Source organism: Corylus avellana, chromosome 2, assembly GCF_965113065.1.
Source record: "Corylus avellana chromosome 2, dhCorAvel1.hap1.2, whole genome shotgun sequence".
NCBI classification, from domain to species: domain Eukaryota; kingdom Viridiplantae; phylum Streptophyta; class Magnoliopsida; order Fagales; family Betulaceae; genus Corylus; species Corylus avellana.
Genome location: NC_142491.1, coordinates 21,799,657 through 21,823,139, shown reverse-complemented (window position 1 = coordinate 21,823,139; position 23,483 = coordinate 21,799,657). Strand labels below are relative to the sequence as shown.

At 36.0% G+C, this 23,483-nt stretch overlaps 1 protein-coding gene, 1 long non-coding RNA gene and 2 pseudogenes across 3 annotated transcripts; 1 reads left to right on the top strand and 3 right to left on the bottom strand.

Annotated features, from left to right (window-relative positions):
- Positions 1-740: 740 nt before the first annotated feature.
- LOC132167987 (fe(II)/2-oxoglutarate-dependent dioxygenase 4-like) lies at positions 741-3,825 on the bottom strand (annotated as a pseudogene).
- Positions 3,826-7,915: 4,090 nt separating this feature from the next.
- On the bottom strand, positions 7,916-14,520 carry LOC132166246 (histidinol dehydrogenase, chloroplastic-like; annotated as a pseudogene). The gene is made up of 12 exons (XR_015911316.1): positions 14,464-14,520; positions 13,250-13,379; positions 11,194-11,315; positions 11,026-11,078; positions 10,471-10,543; positions 10,229-10,322; positions 10,051-10,169; positions 9,851-9,922; positions 9,714-9,776; positions 9,552-9,593; positions 8,461-8,520; positions 7,916-8,329 (listed from the first exon to the last, which is right to left on the bottom strand). The product of XR_015911316.1 is annotated as a histidinol dehydrogenase, chloroplastic-like (transcript).
- Positions 14,521-14,836: 316 nt separating this feature from the next.
- Positions 14,837-16,536, bottom strand: LOC132167508 (fe(II)/2-oxoglutarate-dependent dioxygenase 4-like). The gene is made up of 3 exons (XM_059578502.2): positions 16,064-16,536; positions 15,299-15,626; positions 14,837-15,179 (listed from the first exon to the last, which is right to left on the bottom strand). Exons 1-3 carry the CDS (start codon positions 16,534-16,536, stop codon positions 14,925-14,927), a joined length of 1,056 nt encoding a protein of 351 aa, XP_059434485.2. The 3' UTR covers positions 14,837-14,924.
- Positions 16,537-21,216: 4,680 nt separating this feature from the next.
- LOC132173624 (uncharacterized) lies at positions 21,217-22,872 on the top strand. Its single transcript, XR_015911367.1, has 3 exons — positions 21,217-21,337; positions 22,468-22,539; positions 22,671-22,872. It is a non-coding gene; the product is annotated as an uncharacterized LOC132173624 (long non-coding RNA).
- Positions 22,873-23,483: the final 611 nt, after the last annotated feature.

Sequence of the window (23,483 nt, the reverse complement as noted above, 5' to 3'; positions counted from 1 at the left end):
AACATGACGAATTATTATTATTTTTTTATTATATATTTTTTTTCCTAATTTGAAAGGTAGGAAGGGGCGACCAGTGTAGTTTCTCCCCTTGGGCATTACCATCGGGGTTTTCACCCGCTGTGGAATGTCCAGTTTGAGCCATAGCTACTGCTTGGGAAGGCGAGCCCGTCACCACAACCCCACAAAGGTGTGAGCCAGTAGAGCCCCTTCAAAGTAGCATCTGGTTCACGCATCTACTACCGCAAGCGGATTCGAACACGCGACCACTAGGATGAAAAGATCCTTCTACCAACTCAACTACCACCCTTGTGGTAACATGACGAATTATTGAAATGGATTCCATCATATTTAAGCCGGTTTAGCTAAAAATACAGCCTCACTAGGCACACTAATGACACCCAAGTTGAAAGTAATCCCACAAATCCTTTAGAAGTTAGCCCGAATGTTACTTGACCATCATCTTCAGTGGTTGCTGCTGCACAAACATTATGTCATGCTCGCGCGCGCGCATATATATATATATATATATATATATATATAAAAAGAGTAACGAAAATGATTTTATGAGACAAGTCATTGAAGCACATTCCATTATTCTTATTTACAGCATTGCTTATCTACGCAATGAACAACATCATGCTTACAACATTGTATAACATAGTACTACAAGAAGCTGAATATTATTGCTTGGCATTCAATATATACATAATGCTGCCTCCAATCAGCTTACGTACTCTTAATTATATCCTGAAATGAGAGACTTGGATGTTTTCAACATTGAGCTTCTGGAAATCACTTTTCTGTTAATTATAAACTTTCCCAAGTTGTATGCTCTATATTTAGCAGGGTTTTGCTCATTTGTCAGCTCCTCCAAGGGCTTAACCAAGGTGTAGTGTGCCGGGTTGAAGAAAAATGGAATGGAGAACCTTTCCCTCTTTGAGTTCACCACCAGGGGCGGATCCAGGGGGGGTCGAGAGGGGGCATATGCCTCCTCTCGACCCCTAAAAGTTCTTCTTACCCCTTGGTAAAAAAATTTCTTATACCCCTTTAGCCATGATGATGCCCCATTTTAGCCCCTTCAGCCATGATTATGCCCCAGTTATCCGGGGCAAACAATTGATGTAGTGTTGGGACGTTGAAATTTTTCTACTGCACTTGTAGTTTTCAGACTTTCAGTTATAGGATGAAATGAGGAAGAAGATGATGGCAAATTGACAACCATGCCCTTTAATTAAACACACCGTTTTAATAAGTGAGCTTTGGTCTGTTTGTAGGCAAATTGACAATCATGTCCTTGCTATTTGGACTCTTTGTGGACCAGTTAAAAAATTTAGCTTCTTTCTTGTTTACAAGTAAGTGGGCTTTGGAAAGAAGAAAAAAAAAATGTCAATAGGATTATGGGCCAGTGGCTCGGCTGGTTTAATTAGGAAAATAAATGATTAAAAACAAAAGCCTTTTCTCTAAAAATAAATAAATAAAGCAAACAAACAACTTTAAAAAAAAAAAAGAAAAAAAGAAAAAAAAAAGCCTAAAGTATAGTCCTCAACCAATAAGCACGACTTATAAGGGGAGAGAAATGGAGATGAAGTAGTAACTTTTGATTTGTGAAACTTTTGATTTTGTAAATTTACATTTTTATGACAACTTTTACATTGATTAAGTTTTTATATTTAAATTTCTATTTTAAATTAATTTTTTTATAAATATATATAATTTTTGTTATACATTTTAATTGTATGTATGAAATATATTCTTATATACTATACTTTTCACCAAATTGAGGTGTGTAAATATGTAATTAAATTTTTAGATTTAGATTTAAATTATTCTTTACAATGAATTATTTTAATATTTATATTGCTAGTAATTCAGCCTATTCTTGATAATAACTTCAACAAAAAATTGAAGCATGTAATCATGTAAATATGGAATCAAATTTTTAGATTTAGATTTAAATTGTTCTTTTCAATTGATTGTTTTAATTTTTATATTGCTATTAATTCAGCTTCTTCTTGATAATTGTTTTTATATTTAATTATTTATGAATTTATATAGTTTTTGGCTTTTTGTTTCATATTTCAATTATATAAATATATAATTGTAGTTATCTGATATTATAAATAAAAACAACGATTCTATTGAGTTCAAATTAAATTTTAAATGAGTGTTGAAGTAGATTTAGCAAATTTGCCCAGAAATTAAAAAAAAAAAAAAAAGAAAAAAAAAAAAGAAAAAAAAAAGTGCAATTATAATCCTAGTGATAGAGACCAAATCCGAATAGCATATCTATAAATAAGAGCTTGTTATTTTTTTATATTTAACTATTATTTTAATATTTTTAATTAATTTTATTTTTGTATTCATAAAAAAATGCCCCCCATGAGTGAAGATCCTGGATCCGCCACTGTTCACCACCACCCTGTGATCCACGCTCTCATATTTGTCATTGCTCCAAACCTGAGTAATATGGAATTTGCTTGTAAATGGTTCATTGGGTTTTTACTTGACAGAAAAATGTTGGCTATTATTGCAACATCTGAATGATATGTACTTCATTTGGCGATTGAAAATGGTACCTGAATGATGTCACCAACAATGATGATATAAGCATCCGGGGTAGGGTTGACCCGAATCCACTCTCCATCGGTTTTCTGCTTGACTTCTAATCCTCCAACATCATCTTGAGCAAGGATGGTTATGGCACCAGTATCCTTGTGTCGACCAACGCCAAGCACCAAGTGAGGCTCAGGGCAAGGCGGATAGTGATTAAGGCGGATAAAGCTTGTTTGGTCTTTGAAGAAGCCATGGAACTTATCTCCTGGCAAGCCCAGGCTAAGAGCCACCAGTTCCATCAACTTGTAGGCTAGTTTTACCATCTCGTGAGCAAATTCTTGGCATGCCTCCCTGGTAAATTAAGTGGCATGGTTAAGGAAGTCCGTCAAATCACATATATTTAAGAACGGACACAAATTTCCTTTAAACCAATTTGTAGAAAATTTTCTTCGACCTACTCTAATAAGTTACAAGTGTCATTCAACATTTTTGACTTTCTAAAAAATTAATATTTAGGTCCCTAGATTAGTGAAATGACAATAATGAATGTTAAAATATTAAAGAAAACATGTGAGAGACGCGTGACAAGTGTTATTCAACATTCTTGAATTTTTAAAAAATTAATGTTTGGGTTCCTAGATTGGTGAAACGATAATAAATAACTATTAAAATATTAAAAAAAACATGTGAGAGATGACACTTGTCACTTATTAGAGTAGGTGAAATTTTTTTTTTTTCAAACTAGTTTGAAGGAAATCTCTGTCCTTTCCTTTGAATCCGCATGACGGTGTTAAATTACCTTAACTCAAACGGGTAGTCAGGCCACTGATTATTCCACTCCGTCACTTCCTTGTCATCAGGCTCATGAGAGGCCGGGATTATGGTGGGTTCCTCTACAGTAAAGTCAAACACCTCCTTCCAATCCCTCACATTCTTGGTGTGCTCGGTGTCAAAGTAACCGAACACCTCCTTATCGTTCCTGCTGACCTTCCTCTTCTCCTCCAAACTCTGCGCAAAGAACTTCCTCGACGCATCCTCGATCCTCCGCCGCTTCTCCGAAGGCACCCCATGGTTGATCACCTGGAAGAAACCCCACTCCTTGCATGCGTCTCCTATCTCTCTAACAACGCCCTCATCCACGGCAGAAACTTTGTCGGAGGTGTGTGTGGGGATAAGAGAAAGATCGATCAATGGGATGCCTTGAGCTTCGGTGAAGGAGATTTCGGGCCTGTGTTGAGGGTCTTGGATGAAAGCTGGATCAACTTCTTCCATGGTTGGTGATTTTTGTTTGTGCAAGGAGATGGTTTTGTTTTACAGATAGCGTGAGATTGAGTTTGGTGTACACGTAGGGTTTTTGGCATTGTACGTGTAGGTTGTGTGACGTTTGCGCTTGCATGGCTAAATTGGCTATTTGGTGGTAAAGTCTAGCTAGCAAATTTCTAACACTATTTCCTTTTGTAAATCAGATGTTTTAGAAATAGACCTGCAGGGAAGCGATAAGACCGGGTTGAAATTGGTGAAAAAATTCAGATTGGGTTGGGTTTAAGTGCAGAGAAGCTGGCTGTCCAAAACCACCCTGAACCAGTCAATCAATCAAATGACACAGAAGTCTTACACAATAACTTTCTCAAAGAGGTGTTCAATTTGAGGATGTAGAGGACAAGACTAAAAAACACATGATGTTAAACCAAATCGTATCAAGTGTATAGCTTGTAAATGCATTTTTCTAAAAATTATGGTCCGAAAACATTCAAAAAAAAATTGCGTTTTCAAATATTTTAAAGGTTAAACTCCGATTTTAAAGGTCAAGTTGCGAGTTTACTAAACATTTAACTATAGTTTTACAAATCTCATTTTCAAATCTCATTACTTGAAATCACACGTTTTAAAGTCACCATTTTTTACCTCAATTTTAAAAATCCTAAACTCAAATGTACCCTACACTATAAAAAATTCAGGGTTTTGTGACGTGTCTACAGTACAGATTTTTTTAAAAATGTGTTAATTTGTAACACATCACTAAATTTTTTGTGACGTGTTAGATATTAACACGTCACCTTCTTAAAAAACTATTAAAAAAAAAAAAACTTTTATCAGGACCATCCTGATAACACCCCTTTTACAGCCCCCAATAAATAACTGACACATAAGCAAAAACATTAAAAGTGCACAAAAATAAGTTGGACCAAAATACATTAGATTTTAGAGTGATAAAATCTCTAAAGGGTTAACATTTCACCTCTAAGTTTAAGTTTTGAATCCAAAATCGAGTTTTGAGGCATTAGAAACAGGTTTTGAGGCATTAGAAATGGATTTTGAGGTAGGGTTTGAGGCATTCACCGCTAGCCAGACCCATGGGTCCGTGGGTGTGGTGGATCTGGCCTGGGTCTTGCCAGCTACAGGTTTTTTGTTTCCTAATTTGGTGTAATTGTTCTTACTTTTATTTTTTGCATTTTTCTTAAATTGATGATATGTCACATAGTAATTAGAGGTTGCAAAATGGGTGTTATTAGGATGGACCTGATAGTAGGGGCCCTCTCAAAAAATTCAAAAAAGGAAAAAAAAAAAATATCAAATCAAATAAAAATAAATTGTGACGTGTTATTGTTCACAAGTCACCAATTGGTCACGTGTGAACAGTAACACGTCACCAATTTTAAAACGAAGAAAAAAATAAATAAAACAAAGATAATGATGTGTTCCATTAACATATCACCAATTGGTGACGTGTTAATGAAACACGTCACCCAATGGGTGACGTGACGTGCCACAATAACACGTCACCAATAGGGTGAGGTGGTCCACTAACACGTCACCCATTAGTGACGTGCCACTATGACACATCACCAATAGGGTGACGTTCCATAGTGGCACGTCGTCACCCATTAGTGATGTGCCACTGTGACACATCACCAATTGGTGACGTGCCACCCGGCCCATTGGTGACTTGTGTTGGTTTCTCACACGTCACTAATGGTTTTCATCGAGAAGGAGCATGCGGAGCTCCTTTTTTCTTCTTTTTTTTTATTCTTCTCCCTTTTTTCTCTTCTTCTCCTCCTTTCTCTTGCGCACACATAGCCCCTCTACCAATCTCATAAATTTCTTACCTTTTTTTTTTTCTCTCTCTCTCTCCGTCAGTCTCTCTCTGCCATTTCCGGCGACCCTAGCTCCGGCCATCACTCTCGCTCCCTCTCCAGCGCCCGTCGTTCTCCCTCTCTGGTGATCTCTCTCCCCCTCCGGCAGTCTAGCTGTCTAGCTATCTCTCTCCGACAGGTGCATATATACATATAGATTTTGATTGAGTTTATTAATTTTTTAAAGTTTTATGTATTTGTTTCATATTTAATTTTTAGTTTAATTTTGTTGTATGGCCGGGTGGATTGTTATCTCACTTGTGAATTATTTACACACTAAACTCAAGCATTAGTTAAATGTATTACATTGAACCTGCATTTGTGTGAAATAGTATCCATCAAGATTTTGGACCATTATTGTATTTGCCTTTTATCATGATTTGATTGCATTCACAAAAACAACTCAAAGGAATAAACACGGAATAAGGCCAAAATATTAAACAAAATGCTATTTGTTGATTGGTGGGAGTTGGTAAGGTTTCTATCATAACAAGCTTTATTTGTATCACTGCTCACATGATTCTATTAGTAGTTAAGAGATTTAAAAATAATATAAAGGGATAAATTATGAGGGGACACTACTCCAGTAACTGACAGGGCTTTGCTTATTTCCATATGTTATAGAAAAATTATTTCAAAATCAAACCACTCAAATAAATCAAAAACAAGATGCATATGCATCTTTTTAATTTGGTTCGAATTATAGAGGGAAATTATTTAATTTTTTACTGGCCGGACTTTGAATAGTGAATAGCTGTGAAAATATGAATAAAATTACAATATTTAGAAATGTAGTTAAAATTATTACTTTCAGATAGTAATGTAGTTAATGAAAGTCCACGTGGAATTAGAAAGTCATGATGTGATTTTTTTATTATTATTTTTTTTTATGGCTTGTTTCAATTAAGGTTTGTACACGAGGAGAAGATATGGTAAAGAAATGTCTTAAAAGAGATAGCCTTCGCATTGTGAAATAGGAAAAGGAAAGAGCATTCACAACAGCTCTCTTATATGTGGTTCACTTCCTTATATTTAGGGAAAATGTCAAAAAAAAGTCACAAAAATCCACCTACAATAGTCGCTAAATGAGCCCTAAACATTATGATCGCTACATTAGAATTCAATGTACTGGGTTCAACTGTAACTATCCTTATGCTTATTAAAATAAAAATAAAATTCGATTCTCTCTCCTCTCACATCACAAAAGTAAAAAAATATATTATTTTAATGATATAAGGAAGTGTTAAAAAAAGCTATTGTGGAGTGTACTTAGATAGAGAAGTAAAAAGTAATTTTGATCCTTAAATTTAGAAAAAATGACGATGAATCTACAATGAATGCCTGTGTATATTAACGAGGAAGCTACTTTTTGGTTGCATATAAACTAGAAAACTTGTATACAAACTAAATAATTTAAAAACAAAGAGCTTTTCGTTGCATGATACCATGCTAGCTATGTCCTTGTTTTTTTGAAGTAGCAAAGATGTAGTGTCAATCACTAATACATAATCTGACACAACCATGCTATGAAAGCTCAGACTTGTCCTATAAGAAAAGACAAAAAAGAAAGATAAGAGCACTAACAGTAACTTTCCAACTATTTTCCCTCAATTTAGAAAATAAAACTACTTTTTGATTCCCTATAAAAAAATACTTCACAATAGATTTCCTTATTTTTTTCCTATATGAATTAAATACTATTTCTTTTTATTATTGCAACCAATAAGAGAAGAGAGAGGAAAGAGAATTGTTAGGACATGTAAAGGAGATAAGAGAGAGTGAATCAGTTTTTATAATTTAATAATGCATTGGGCATCTACAGTGTTTCCCAATGCATTGGGAAACACTGCAGATGCTATTTGATGTTAATTATATTTAAGGCTTCTGATGTGAGTACTTATTTGTGGTTTTTTTGAGATTTTTCCTAAACATAGGGAAGGGAATAGGCTATAGGGAGTATGCTGCTAGTGCTCTAAGATGTTTACTTTCAGAAAAAAGTGTGCAGTAGGTTAATGCACTCCAACCAAAAAAATAAAATTGGTTACTATTTTAAACTCAATCACACCTGGGCAAGAGAGACTAAGAGAGAACGTGAGTTTTGGAGCTTGAGAGAACGCCGACCACTACAAGAGACCGAGATAGAATCAGGACGGCAATGACAATAGCAAAAGGAAGTGAGTTTCAGCATTTCCAATTAAGTTAGGGTTTTTTCCTTTTTAATAGATGTAGAATCTAGAGTTCGTTTGTTTGACACAAAACGATGTCATTTTGATTATATATATATTTTTTAAAAAATAACAATACTAGCGGTTCGGTTTAGTTCGACATCCGATTTCAAAGAATTCATTTTTCCTACTGACCGACCTGATGTTGATAGGGAGATTTTGTGCTGTCTAGCTGCTGCCGGTTGTCGGTGGCGGCTCGGCATCGGTGCAGTGACAGATGATATGCGGCAGGTGGTAGATCTACACAGCCCTAGTTAAAATAGTTGGTAGCTGGCACAAGGTTTCTTCCAAACTTACAGGATGAATTAAACACGAGATTCTTATTTGTATTTTGTTAGGATTGGAATTTCTGTCAGCAATGACTAACACTTCAGAAGGGCCTGCGGGCATGTCAATTGAAATCATGGCTTCACTGTTCTGCAAGGGAAGAGGGAGAGAGAGAGAGAGAGTAAATTGAGATCAGAAATATTTTCATATAGAGTGGGGGAGTTCACTTCTATTTAATTATCAAAATTTATACAAGTTGCAGCCATGATAAGTATGCATACTTGGAGAATCATTTTTGCAGCTGTGACATATTGATTTCCAGGGCCAAAAATCTTCTCAACCTGCAAATTATAAGGAAGGGAACAGGAACTGTAAAAAACATTAAAACTTACATTTAAAGAAATTAAAGAAATCTTACAAATATAAAATGCTTTTGGAGTTTTCACTAGAATGGACCAACTGTCTTGTGCAAATAACAGAATTATCAATCCAAAAGAACTCATTAGATATAGTATTCTGATTTTGCAATGCAATATTAGAACTATATTTTACAACCTGGTAGGATATAACCAGTTGGAGGTGACAGCCGTGGAAAATCAAGAAATGAAGACAAACAGTAAGGTAGAACGAAAAACTTGTCTTGCTTGTGGAACTACCTCACTCCATCTTATCTCCACTACCTCATTACATCAAAACTCCTACATAAGAAATCTAGCCAACTTATCTCATCTAGCCTCCATTTGTGCCACATTCATCGCTAAGCAACGTAGGAGTTAAGACAAACTCATTCCTATTCTACTAATCAATGCAATCAAATTTCCAGGCGAAATTGACGCAGCTCAACTAAAACATAAACAAATAACACATGAATACATTTTATGAAGTGAAATGTGTTTGCGTGTCTGTGTTCTGTATTGGTGTATGGACAGTTAAGCACATGAACCTCCTAATGTCAGTTTCATGATTTCTTTTCCCACCTAGTCTCATTTTTCTCCCCTGGAACTAAAATTCTCTCACTTGTAACTCTTATGCACAGGACCCACATAGTATTTCCTAAGCATCAGCTTGATAAGCATAAACCCCAAACAGCTTACATGACAAGCTCAACCCACGCCCAGGAAAAGAAAGAAAGAAAAAAAACAAAAGAAGACAAGCTCAATGCACAAAGGTCCTACCAATGCCATTTACACTTGCATGTGTTAACGAAAAAGCATAAATGCTACTTCAATTATCTATAAATGATTAATAAAAGGACAACCATACATATTATCAGTACAGGATAATAGCAGCATACATATTATCAGCACAGGATGATAGCGGTGGAGGGATGAGTTCCAAAAACAAACAAAAACATACAAAAACAATAGAGTACCTTAGGGCAAGATTCCGTCCCCCAAGCCATGGCAGAAATTGCCTATAAAGAGAAAATTGTAAGGCTTTACAATTCAAAGTATGCAAAAACATAAGCCTGTGTGATAGAAGAAAAAACAAACAAACTATAGACACACATGGGCCAATTTCAGATCTTTCAAACCTGAGCTCCTCCAGCTTTAAGGATGTGAGTCACTCCAGCCTTCTTGGCACAATAGAGCACCTCCTACAGAAAAACATTCATCAGCACTCGGTATGAAATCTCATTGTCAGGCATTTTCATCAAAAGTAAACAAATACCTTGGATATGTTACCATCGTGACTAGGAGGAGTTGCAAGAACAACAGTTTTACACCCAGCAATCTGCGCTGGCTGGAATACAAAATAAAGTATATGTCAAACAAGTCTGATGACCTAGATGGCCACAATAATAAAATTATAGGCTGAAAACCATTAAAAAAAACAAAAAGTAATTGAAACAATCCATCCAATCAACTTACAACTGAAAGCATCAGAGCTGTTGAAGGTAAAACTGCAGTTCCCCCGGGAACATAAAGACCTACAGATGAGATGCTTCTTGCAACTTGTTTGCATTTGACACCCCGAGAAATTCAGAATACTTTAGAATTACATAAACAGAGAGTAAGGTAACTGCAATAATGAATAAGCAATGTTGACATACTTTCATGTTCTCAACAGATTTCTGAGCAACATGAAGCGCATATATATTGTCATATGCCACATCAAATGCTTCTTTAATAGCTGGATCAAGCTGCAATTGTACAAAGACTATAATGTGTAAACATTAAAAACAACAAAACCACTATTTTAACAAGAAACTTAAATCATATGTAAGTGACTTGATATTAGATCATAAAGATTAAAAAATTCCTTGCATGAAGAGTGTCTATTTCATATACCATTGGATCTGGGAGCTCGGAGACATTTTCAATTATCTTTTCCAGTTCAACTTTGTCAAACTTTGCAGTATATCTGCAGAACAAATACAAACATCAAATTGCCTCATGACTAAAGGAGCTACAGAGCGAAGTGAAGTCTTGGTAGATAACACAGAAACATGGCGTTAGGGCTGAGCGTCAGTCGGTAATGTCGGTTTCAGTAGAAAATTTTTATTTTCGCCTTTCGAACCAACAATGTCGGTAAAGTCGGTTATTTCACCGACTTATTCCATCAAATTTTATTTTATTTCGCATTTTGAACCAAATGCGGTCGGTAAAGTCGGTGTCGGTCGGAAGTCGGTTGGTAAAGTCGGTTCGGTTAAAAAACCTCTTCCGCCTACCAAAGCGAAAAATTCGGAATAAAAAATATCATGCCGCCTATTGTCCGCCATTTAGTCGGTAACGGTCGGTGTCGGTCGAAATTGGTCGAAAGTCGGTTAATCGGTAATTTGCTCAGCCCTACATGGCGTAAAGCAAAACCATAAAAAGTAACAAAAAGGAATGAAGAGCATCAACTCCTTAACTGCAGCATCGCCTCTTTTCTGAACATCATCAACAATGGGCTGGACCTGATAGTAGATATAATCAATCTATCAAGCACCTCATAATGGACGCAACCAAAAACAAGTTCTTCAGTTATTAATGAACTTTCATTCAGAATTTAGAAAAAAGCCAAAAGCTTACTGTGCTGAAAATGGAAGAGAAATCTATACAAGGACGAGCCTTTAGGCGTTCAACCTCAGTTTGAGTAAGTTCTGATAACTTGTAAGACTTCATTGAGCACTTTATCCTGTTACAAATGAATCCTGTCATCAGTAATAACCTGTAAGAAATTGAGAAAAAGAAGAAGCATACAAAGACACATTATCCATCGTTGACAGAGAGATGGGACACTTTTTTATTGAGGGGTCTTAAAATAGAGTAAGACTTTCAAAGCAAGACTAACTTCATATAAAACAAAACTATATAAACCTCAAAAGCCTATTTTTTGAAATTTGTCCACCACAGGTGCTCCCACACACAATAATACATAGAGAAACTATTTTAGTGGGAGAAGAAGTCACATCAAATGTTTACAATCTAAGGATAATTCTCCCCACATGCATCAATTTTTTAGTATTGGTAAGTTATGCATGTACACTGGAATGCCCCCTGGCATCAATATTGACAATCAAAAAAAAAAAAAAGTGAAAAACTTTTCTAAGTATTGCTGATGGATATTTACCACTTCATGTCACTTACTAGCTTGCCGATTACATGTCATTAGCATAAAGGAGCACACAAATATCAAAAAGAAGTTAATTTCATTATTTATCACTACCTACTCATGCTTTTTATAGTTCCTTCCACATCTAATCATAGATGTCTACTGATGTTGTACCTTTACAAACTAAATTAGTTGGTTAGACAGAGCAAAGGGATAATCTACAACTATCCACCATATCCAAACACAAACGTTTTGGTGCTCAAGTTTGAGGTACATTAAACTATACCCACACCTAGATCTTTATCACACCACACCATGGATATCTTGAAACTTTGTACTTTCCTAACAAGGTTAGAGCCCTAGATGCCATAATATCAATAAGTCTTCAATAAAAAAGAATAAAAATCACCATGTGTGTTTCATATGACTACAGCTGAATGCTAAATAAGATATACACAATAGACATTTGAGTATCATTTCCAATCATAAGTCAAAAAATCAGAAATTGAATTCAAAACTCGCACACATTGCACGCACACGCACCCACACTCACACATGCTTGAGTGGCAACTCCACCAAGAACTGCAGAACATACATATACAGACATTTTTTTTAATAAAAGTAAACATACATGTACAAACATAAAATCAACTAGAGCTGAATGCTAAATAACATCTACACCAAACAGACATTTCACGCACTTTTTTTTTTTTTTTTTTTCCAGGCATAACCCACTCTATTCCAAGCATCTAACAAAATCAAATCCCACAACTCCCTCGAAATGTCGCACTGAAGGAGTTGATCAGGTGTTTTCCCACCCTTTTTACACATACTAAACCAAAAAATCACTATGATGTGGCACTTGTGAAAATTATCCCAAGTGAGGATTTTTCCTAAAGATGCTATGCTATCCATGTGAAGAAAGTCACCCTCAAATGAGCCTTAGACCTCCAAATGGCAAATTGGGAACCCTATATGTCCAAAAAGAAATCAAAATAAAAGTCTCCTAGAATGTCAAAATCATCCACTATCAAAATATCTTGACCCCCACATCCACAACGCCCACCAACAAAAAAAAAAAAAAAAAAAAAAAAGCAAAATTAATAAAGTAAAATCAATCATAATAAAATCTTACAATGACATACCCAAAGCAATCAGATACGCATCCAAAACCCATTCAAACAAAGAAATTCCAAGAGGTCATTCCACATATCATCCAAAAGCAATAAGTAGAAGGAAAAATCAAACCGACACACAACACCACTGAGAACTCACAGAAGGAAAAGCCGCGTTCTCAACGATCCATTGATCATAAAAATGTTCACTTTAAAATATTTTACCATCACCCAATTCCCATATTCACAAAGTGAAATCTGAAACCATCTTAGGTACTCTTTAGAAATGTATACAATCCCATCAAACGAAAATGAGCAATCATTTCCAGGATTCCAAGCATTTTTCAAGTCAGCATTAGAACCAAAAATCAGATGTTTTAGAAATAGAAACAGAATCAAAATGAAAAAACTATTATACCTGCAGGGAAGCGATAAGACCGGCTTGAAATTGTTTTCGGAGTACTGATTTGGTGAAAAATTCTGATTGGGTTGGGTTTAAGCGAAGAGATGGTCCGGTTCAAGCAGAGAAGCTGGCTGTCCACAACGACCTTCAACCAATCAATCAATCAAATGTGTAATAGCATAAACAATGGTTTATGCAAAATGGATAGTCAAAACTCATTCTATCTAGTTTAGTTTAGTTAATAAATTTTTAAAGTTCTTCTACGTCTGATTAGTTATATTTTTATCTATATTATTTAAATATTATTTCTTTACTCTTTATTGATTCTATCTTTCTTTAATTAAAAATCTGACTTTATCAACCATACAAGCTGAGCACGGGTGCGGAAAATCTCAACGGAAATAATGCATCAACTCTATTTAATCTAGCAAATTACTTTAATTAAAAATATGATGTTATCACCCATACAAGCTGAGCACAAGTGCAGAAAATCTCAATCAAATAAATCTCTCAACGGAAATAATGCATCAACTCTATTTAATCTAGCAAATTACTTTAATTAAAAATATGATGTTATCACCCATACAAGCTGAGCACAAGTGCAGAAAATCTCAATCAAATAAATCTCTCAACAGAAATAATGCATCAACTCTATTTAATCTTGACACAGAACAACCTGGAGTGTCAATTTCAGCATCCACTAGTGTACAAACTCATACCCAATCTACAAACAATCAAACCAAAATCTATCACAATCAAAAAAAAAAACGGCTATGTGAACGTCCCGCTACATGTAGCGAGATACTGTTTAGTATTTACAAATGCTCAAAATATCTATTTTACATTTTTTTTTTTGTCTAATTTAATTTAGGATTTTTTACAAATTTGATTATCCATTTTAGATACAAGTGTCATTTAATTATTTCATTGTGGGTACTCTCTACGACGAATTAGGATTTTCAAATATTCAATTAGTTATATTGAAAGAGTATTTTTATTTCTCAACAAGTAAAAATACAATAATACTCCTAAAGTAACTAGCTGAATACTCTTCGGTTCAATTAAATTGAGAGGATTAACTTAACAACAATAATAATTACCCAACAAAGATGTGGTCAATTTGAGGATGTAGAGGACGCGACCAATAATAAGACAGCAGAAGCAATGGTAAAAATGAATCATTTCCTTCTTGAAGGAGGATAAAAAATAATGTTGAGCCCATTACGTACCATAAATATTTCTAGCCACAACTCAACATGACGAATTATTGAAATAGATTCCATCATATTTAAGCCGGTTTAGCTAAAAATACAGCCTCACCAGGCACACTAATGACACCCAAGTCGAAAGTAATCCCACAAATCCTTTAGAAGTTAGCCCGAATGTTACTTGACCATCATCTTCAGTGGTTGCTGCTGCACAAACATTTTGTCATGCTCACACACACACACACACACACATATATATATATATATATATATATATATATATATATAAAGAGTAACGAAAATGATTTTATGAGACAAGTCATTGAAGCACATTCCATTATTCTTATTTACAGCATTGCTTATCTACGCAATGAACAACATCTTGCTTACAACATTGTATAACATAGTACTACAAGAAGCTGAATATTATTGCTTGGCATTCAATACATAATACTGCCTCCAATCAGCTTACGTACTCTTAATTATATCCTGAAATGAGAGATTTGGATGTTTTCAACATTGAGCTTCTGGAAATTACTGCGCTTTCTGTTAATTATAAACTTTCCCAAGTTGTATGCTCTATATTTAGCAGGGTTTTGCTCATTTGTCAGCTCCTCCAAGGGCTTAACCAAGGTGTAGTGTGCCGGGTTGAAGAGAAATGGAATGGAGAACCTTTCCCTCTTTGAGTTCACCACCACCCTGTGATCCACGCTCTCATATTTGTCATTGCTCCAAACCTGAGTAATATGGAATTTGCTTGTAAATGGTTCATTGGGTTTTTACTTGACAGAAAAATGTTGGCTATTATAGCAACATCTGAATGATATGTACTTCATTTGGAGATTGAAAATGGTACCTGAATGATGTCACCAACATTGATGATATAAGCATCCGGGGTAGGGTTGACCCGAACCCACTCTCCATCGGTTTTCCGCTTGACTTCTAATCCTCCAACATCATCTTGAGCAAGGATGGTTATGGCACCAGCATCCTTGTGTCGACCAACGCCGAGCGCCAAGTGAGGGTCAGGGCAAGGCGGATAGTGATTGAGGCGGATAAAGCTTGTTTGGTCTTTGAAGAAGCCATGGAACTTATCTCCTGGCAAGCCCAGGCTGAGAGCCACCAGTTCCATCAACTTGTAAGCTAGTTTTACCATCTCTTGAGCATATTCTTGGCATGCCTCTCTGGTAAATTAAGTGGCAAGGAAGTCCATCAAATCACATATATTTAACGATGGATACAAATTTCCTTCAAACTAGTTTAGAGAAAATTTTCTTCACGAGTGTCATTCAACATTTTTTAGTTTCTAAAAAATTAATGTTTGGGTTCCTAAATTAGTGAAATGATAATAAATGAATATTAAAATATTAAAGAAAACATGTGAGAGACTTGTCCCGAACTCTAATAAGTGACAAGTGTCATTCAACATTTTTAAATTTCTAAAAAATTAATGTTTGGGTTCCTAGATTAGTGAAATGACAATAAATAACTATTAAAATATTAAAGAAAACATGTGAATGATGACGATTGTTACTTGTTAGAGTAGGTGGAAGGAAATTTTTTTCAAACCAGTCCGGAGGAAATCTCAATCCTTTGAATCCACATGATGGTGGTAAATTACCTTAACTCAGATGGGTAGTCAGGCCACTGATTATTCCACTCTGTCACTTCCTTGTCATCAGGCTCATGAGAGGCCGGGATTATGGTGGGTTCCTCTACAGTAAAATCAAACACTTCCTTCCAATCCCTCACATTCTTTGTGTTCTCGGTGTCAAAGTAACCCAACACCTCCTTATCGTTCCTTCTGACCTTCCTCTTCTCCTCCAGACTCTGCGCAAAGAACTTCCTCGACGCATCCTCGATCCTCTGCCGCTTCTCCGAAGGCACCCCATGGTTGATCACCTGGAAGAAACCCCACTCCTTGCATGCGTCTCCTATCTCTCTAACAACGCCCTCATCGACGGCAGAAACTTTGTAAGAGGTGTGTGTGGGGATATGAGAAAGATCGATCAATGGGATGCCTTGAGCTTCGGTGAAGGAGATTTTGGACCTGTGTTGAGGGTCTTGGATGAAAGCTGGATCAACTTCTCCCATATTGGTTGGTGATTTTTGTTTGTGCAAGGAGATGGTTTTGTTTTATAGCGTGAAATTGAGTTTGCAGGGCCGGCCCAATCTATTTGGACTTAGGCAAAACTTTAAAATTGGGCCATATTTTTTTAATATTTAAATATTAATTAAATAATATTTATTTTAATATTGCAAGAGATCTTTACCTAAGCACCGATTTCGCACGAAGTGATTTTTTGTTTGAAACTAAAATTACCATTTTGCTCTTACTCTTTGTTCTTTATATTTAAATTAAGCAGGCTTATTTTTATTTTTCAGCATTTTCGTAGATTGCAAAATAACCATTTTAACCTTTTTGAAATGTGAAAAGTTGAACATTTTAACATTTTGTGAGGGGCTGGATTTCTGCAAAAGGAGTGCTACACATCCCAAAATTTTTTTTTCCTTAAAATGAGTTCCTAAATGATGTGTCACAATCTCATGAGATTTATTATTTTGGAAAGTGTGTGGCCAACTCATGGAAAATGAGAAGAAAATTTGGGATGTGTAGCATTTTTTTTCTGCAAAATAACCACAACAGACAAGTATGTGGGATTCTCAGATTTTTTTTTTTTTTTTTTTTTTTTTCATATTATAAACAAATAATATTATTTTTTTAAAAAACATGTTGACTGTTGAAGGCCTTGGTCGTTGTGATAAGTCCTTCATATTATAAAAAAAAATACTATTATTTTTTTAAAGCATGTTAAAGGCCCCAAGAAAGCATGTTGGGGCCTTGATATTATAAACAAATAATAATATTTTTCTTAAAGTATGTCGAGGGTCTCAAAAAAGCATGTTGAGAGCCTTTATATAATTTTTTGGCTTTATTAAAAAATATTTTGAGCCTTAAAATTTTTTTTTTAAGCCTTAAAAATCTAGGGTTCTAGGCGCCGGCCGGTTTGGGCGGACCCTGAGTTTTCTGTACACGTACATTGATCCTGGACGAGTTTTTGGCATTGTACGTGTAGGTTGTGTGACGTTTGCGCTTGCATGGCTAAATTGGATTTGGTGGTAAAGTCTAGCTAGCAAATTTCTAACACTATTTTCCTTTTGCAAATCAGATGTTTTAGAAATAGACCTGCAGGGAAGCGATAAGACCGGGTTGAAATTGGTGAAAAAATTCGGATTGGGTTGGGTTTAAGTGCAGAGAAGCTGGCTGTCCAAAACCACCTTGAACCAGTCAATCAATCAAATGACACAGAAGTCTTTCACAACAACTTTCTCAAAGGAAGTGTTCAATTTGAGGATGTAGAGGACAAGACTAAAAAACACATGATGTTAAACCAAATCGTATCAACTGTATAGCTTTGTAAATGCATTTTTCTAAAAATTATGGTTTGAAAACATTAAAAAATAATAATTGTGTTTTCAAATATTTTAAAGATTAAATGACGATTTTAAAGGTCAAATTGCGAGTTTACTAAATATTTAACCGTATTTGTACAAATCACATTTTCAAATCTCACAACTTCAAATCGCAATTTTTAAAGTCGCCATTTTTTACCTCAATTTTTAAAATCTTAAACTCAAATGGACCCTACACTAGAAAAAATTCAGGGGTTTGTAACGTGTTTACATTACAGATTTTTTTAAAAATGTGTTAATTTGTAACACGTCACCTTCTTAAAAAACTATTAAAAAAAAAAAAGATAAAACCTTTTATCAGGATCATCCTGATAACACTCATTTTACAGCCATCAATCAATAACCGACACATAAGCAAAAACATAAAAAGTACACAAAAACAAGTTGGACCAAAATACACTAGATTTTAGGGTGATAAAATCCCTAAAGGGTTAACATTTCACATCTAAGTTTTAGTTTTGAATCCAAAAACGAGTTTTGAGACATTAGAAACGGGTTTTGAGGCGTTCACCATCGGCCAGACTCGTGGGTCCGTGGGTCTGGCCAGACCCACAAGTGTGTCTCGCGAGACCCACGGACCCACGCTGTGGGTCTAGCCTGGGTCTTGCCAGCTACGAGTTTTTTGTTCTTTGATTTGGTGTGATTATTCTCACTTTTATTTTTTGCACTTTTCTTAAATTGATGATGTGTCACATAGTAATTAGAGATTGCAAAATTGGTGTTATCAGAATGGACCTGATAGTAGGGGCTCTCTTAAAAAAATTCAAGAAAGGAAAAAACAAAACAAAAATAAAATAAATTGTGACGTGTTATTGTTCACACGTCACCAATTTTAAAACAAAGAAAAAAAATAAAACAAATATAATGACGTGTTCCATTAACATGTCACCAATTGGTGACGTGTTAATGGAACACGTCACCCAATGGGTGACGTCTTAATGGGTTAGGTGACATGCCACAATAACATGTCACCAGTAGGCTAACGTAGTCCACTAACACGTCACTCGTTAGTGACGTGCCACTATGACACTTCACCAATAGGGTGACGTTCTGTAGTGGCATATCAGCAAGTAGCGACGTGCCACTGACACAGTTGGTGATGTGCCACTGTGGCACGCCACCCGGCCCATTGGTAACTTGTGCTGGTTTCCCACACGTCACCAATGGTTTTCATGGAGAATGAGTGCGCAAAGCTCCCTTTTTCTCCCTCCTTTTTTCTTCTCTTTTTTTTTTATTCTTCTCCCTTTTTTCTCTTCTTCTCCTTCTTCTTTCTCTTGCGCACCCAGAGCCCCTCCACCAGTTGCATAAATTTCTTATCTTCTTTTTTTTTCTCTCTCAGTCAGTCTCTCTCCGCCATTTCCGACGACCCTAGCTCCAGCCGTCACTCTCTCTCCCTCTCCAGCGCCAATCGTTCTCCCTCTCCGGTGGTCTCTCTCTCCCTCTGGCAGTCTAGCTGTCTAGCTATCTCTCTCCGACAGGTGCATATATATATATATATATATATATATATATATATATATATATATATATATATATATATATATATATATATATATTTGATTAAGTTTCGATTAAGTTTCTGTGAAATAGTATCCATCAAGGTTTTGGACCATTATTGTATTTGACTTTTATCATGATTTGATTGCATTCACAAAAACAACTCAAAGGAATAAACACAATAAGGCCAAAATATTAAACAAAACGCTATTTGTTGATTGGTCGGAGTTGGTAATGTTTCTATCATAACAAGCTTTATTTGTATCACTCACATGATTCTATTAGTAGTTAAGAGCACTACAAAAAAAACAAGGTTTAGTAACGCTTAGAATATAGGCGTTTTAATAAAACATCCCCTTATAGGGACGTTTTATTGTGTAAACGACACAAAATAAAATTTGCAACGCCTGCGCAAAAAAACGTCCCCTTAATTCGGGACATTCCAATAGGACATGCCCCAATTTAGTTAATTAAGTGTGCTTGGCTGGCAAACGCCCTTAATTCAGGACGCCTGCTATCTAGGCGCCCTTAGTTAGGAGCGCCTGCCAGCTAGGAGCCCCTAATTAAGTGCACCAGGCTGGCAAGCGCTCCTAATTAAGGGCACCTGGCTGGCAAGCGCCCTTAATTCGGGACGCCTACTATCCAGGTGCCCTTAATTAGGGGCGACTGCTACTTAGGCGCCCTTAATTAAGTGCGCCTGGCTGGCAAACGCTCCTAATTAAGGGCGCTTGGCTGGGAAGCGCCCTTAATTCGGGACGCCTGCTATCCAGGCGCCCTTAATTAGGGGCGCCTGCCAGCTAGGCGCCCCTAATTAAGTGCGCCTGGATGGCAAGCGCTCCTAATTAAGGGGGCTTGGCTGGCAAGTGCCCTTAATTCGGGACGCCTACTATCCACGCGCCCTTAATTAGGGGCGCCTGCCAGCTAGGCGCACTTAATTAAGTGCGCCTAGCTGGCAGGCGCCCCTAATTAAGGGCGCCTGGCTGGCAGGCGCCCTTAATTAAGTGCGCTTGGCTGGCAAGTGCCCCTAATTAAGGGCGCTTGGCTTGCAAGCGCCCTTAATTAAGTGCGCTTGGCTGGCAAGCGCCCTTAATTAAGTGAGTTTGGCTGGCAAACGCCCCTAATTAATGGCACCTGGCTTGCAAGCGCTCTTAGTTCAGGACGCCTGCTATCCAAGCACCCTTAATTAGGGGCGCTTGCCATTTAGGTGCCCTTAATTAGGGGCGCCTACCAGCTAGGCGCCCTTAATTAAGTGCACATGGCTGGCAGGCGCCCCTAATTAAGGACGCTTGCCATCTAGGCGTCCTTAATTAGGGGCGCCTGCCAGCTAGGCGCCCTTAATTAAGGGTGCCTACAGGAATTAAATTATTATTGTGGCCTATCCCGATAATTTCTGAATTAGTATTATTTTTGTTTTTATATCACATAGTTTAATTTTTAATCTAGACAACCACATTAACTAATTTTGCATTTATATATTTTTTAGTTTAAGTCTCTTTTAAATGTTTTTTAATTTTTAGTATTTACTTTTTATTTTTATAAATAAATTTATAAGTGTTTTTTAATTTTAATATATTTATATTTTTTGTTTTTGCGAGCGGGAACTTAATTTTCCTTTTGATTCCTCAGCTCCCGCGCTAAGACTTAATTTCTCCCTCAATATATATTTTCCCTAACCTCTCCCCGCGCGGCCCGCCTGTCCCCCCTCTCTGCATCAGGATATATATATATATATTAGATCCCTAGCCTCTCCCCTCTCCCTCAATATATATCGATCCATATCTCTCTCTACGGCGCTAGTCGCCCCTCTCTCAATCTCGATTTTCCTATCTCTCTCTTCGGCGCCCAGTGAGCCACACGTTTGGCCAACCCACCGGCCATCTTCTCCAGTCGAAACCGGCCTGCCTCTCTCTATGTTCCTGTACTAGTGAGTCTCTCTCTGTCTCTGTCTCTGTTTTTCTTTGTATCTGCTGTCTCTTTAAGTTGTCGATTTGGGATTTTAATAGTCAGATTTTTTATGTATTATGATTTTTATGAGAATTAGGAATTTCAAATTCAACAAAGTTTTCTCTACTTTTAGGGTGTAGTTGGTTTGTTGAATGCAACAATCACAATTTTGAAGAATCTCCATGGTTGTCCAGGAGTGTTCTTTCAAATTTAATTCAGTTTTGATTTCACTGTGCAGTTCGTTCATATTAACATTTAGTATTGAATTATTATTGCAGAATTAAGTGGATCGGAATACCTCTTTTCTTTTCTTTTTTTTTAAAAAAATTTATTGTTTTTCCTTATCCTTTATTATCATGTTCCTTTGTTTTTCCTCTTTATTGGTAGTGCCAGAATAGTCCACTTTACTATCCAAAATTACTCGTCGAGATTGGTGCCATTTTTTGAATTTTAATTGCCTAATGTAAGTTCTTTGGAAAAGTTGTATATATACCATTATGGAAGAAACATGATGATCTTCTGGAGTCCGGAATATACCTTAATTAGGGGAGCGCTTGCCAGCCAGGCATCGTTAATTAAGGGCGCCTAGCTGGCAGGCGCCCCTAATTAATGGCGCTTGTTATCCAGGCGCACTTAATTAAGGGCGCCTGAATAGCAGACGCATCAAAATTATTTTTAGTTATATAGGAGAATTAACTGCTCAAACATTAAGTTATATAAAAATAACTTAAACACAATAAATGATAAAAGAGAAAGGAAGAACAACATAAAATTTGAAATTCTAATGTTGGCTTATCTTTTATCCTTTAATGTTGGCTTATATAACTTAAACACAATAAAAATTATTTTATTGCTGTATAAATGATAAAAGATAAAGGAAGAACAACATAAAATTTGAAATTCTAATGTTGGCTTATCTTTCATCCTTTATCTTTTATCCTTTAATGTTGGCTTATATAACTTAAACACAATAAAAATTATTTTATGCTGTTCTTCTTTTATCTTTTATCCTTTTATAGGGGAACTAGCTGCTCAAACACAATTCATTACTGTTGACTTAAGAACATATATATGATTGCATAATATACATTTGCATCTATTTATATATAGGTGAGAATGAATTAACAAATGAAGATGAGGATGCAGCTGATGCAGAAGGCGACCACTGTGGATCATCACAAAGTATGTGTAGATCTTCATATCTTAGTCAATTGTAATATAATCTAATTATATATAGGTTTGAACTTTCAAAATAGTTAGATATAGGTTTGTAATTTAATATATTTTTTTTTTTTTGGTTTTATCATTTGCAGGTAATCGTTAAGTGACGTACGTATACTTGACCTGTTAGGTTGAGTACGTATTTGACGCCAAATGCTAAGCGAACTCGTTGATATATTTTATTTCATATGTAATAAACAATTTTTGTGAACTCTTTTAAGAGGTGGTACACTTTGTGTTTATGATATCGTTTTGGATATTTTATTTCATATGTATGGTATAATTTTTGTTAACTCTTTAAGATGTGGTACGTACACTTTGTGTTTATGATATCATCATTTTGGATTTAATTGTCTTATGAGATATGAGATTGTATATATGGATTAGATATGTATTGTGAGATATATATGTATAAGATTGTATGAGATTGATGAATGGAGAAAATATTTATGGATTAATCCAATATTTATGGAGAAAATACACAATACAATATTGTATTGCATATTGTATATCAGAAGAAAATAAAAAATATATATGGATTGCATGAGAAAAATATTTTCTCTAAATATTAATTATTGGAGGTGCTTCGCAGCGTAGAAGTGCTTCCATATAGAAATAGGGGCCCTTTACACGCAAGCGCCCCCATTTATGAAAGGGGACGCTTGCTCACCTGAGCGCCCCCTTTTTAGAATGAGGGCGCTTCCTAGGTAAGTGCCCCCTTTTTTAGGCAAGCGCCCCCATTTATGAAAGGGGGCGCTTGCCCACCTGAGTGCCCCATTTTTAGAATGAGGGTGCTTCCTAGGTAAGCGCCCCCTTTTTTAGGCAAGCGCCCCCATTTAAAAAGGGGTCGCTTCCTAGGCAAGCGACCCCTTTTAAAAAATGGGGTGCTTGCCTAGGAAGCGCCC

Coding starts and splice junctions, on each gene's coding strand:
- LOC132167508 (XM_059578502.2), bottom strand. CDS start 16,536: ATGGGAGAAGTTGATCCAGCTTTCATCCAAGACCCTCAACACAGGTCC. Junction 15,627..16,063: donor GACTACCCATCTGAGTTAAG/GTAATTTACCAC, acceptor TTAATTTACCAG/AGAGGCATGCCAAGAATATG. Junction 15,180..15,298: donor ATGTTGGTGACATCATTCAG/GTACCATTTTCA, acceptor CATATTACTCAG/GTTTGGAGCAATGACAAATA.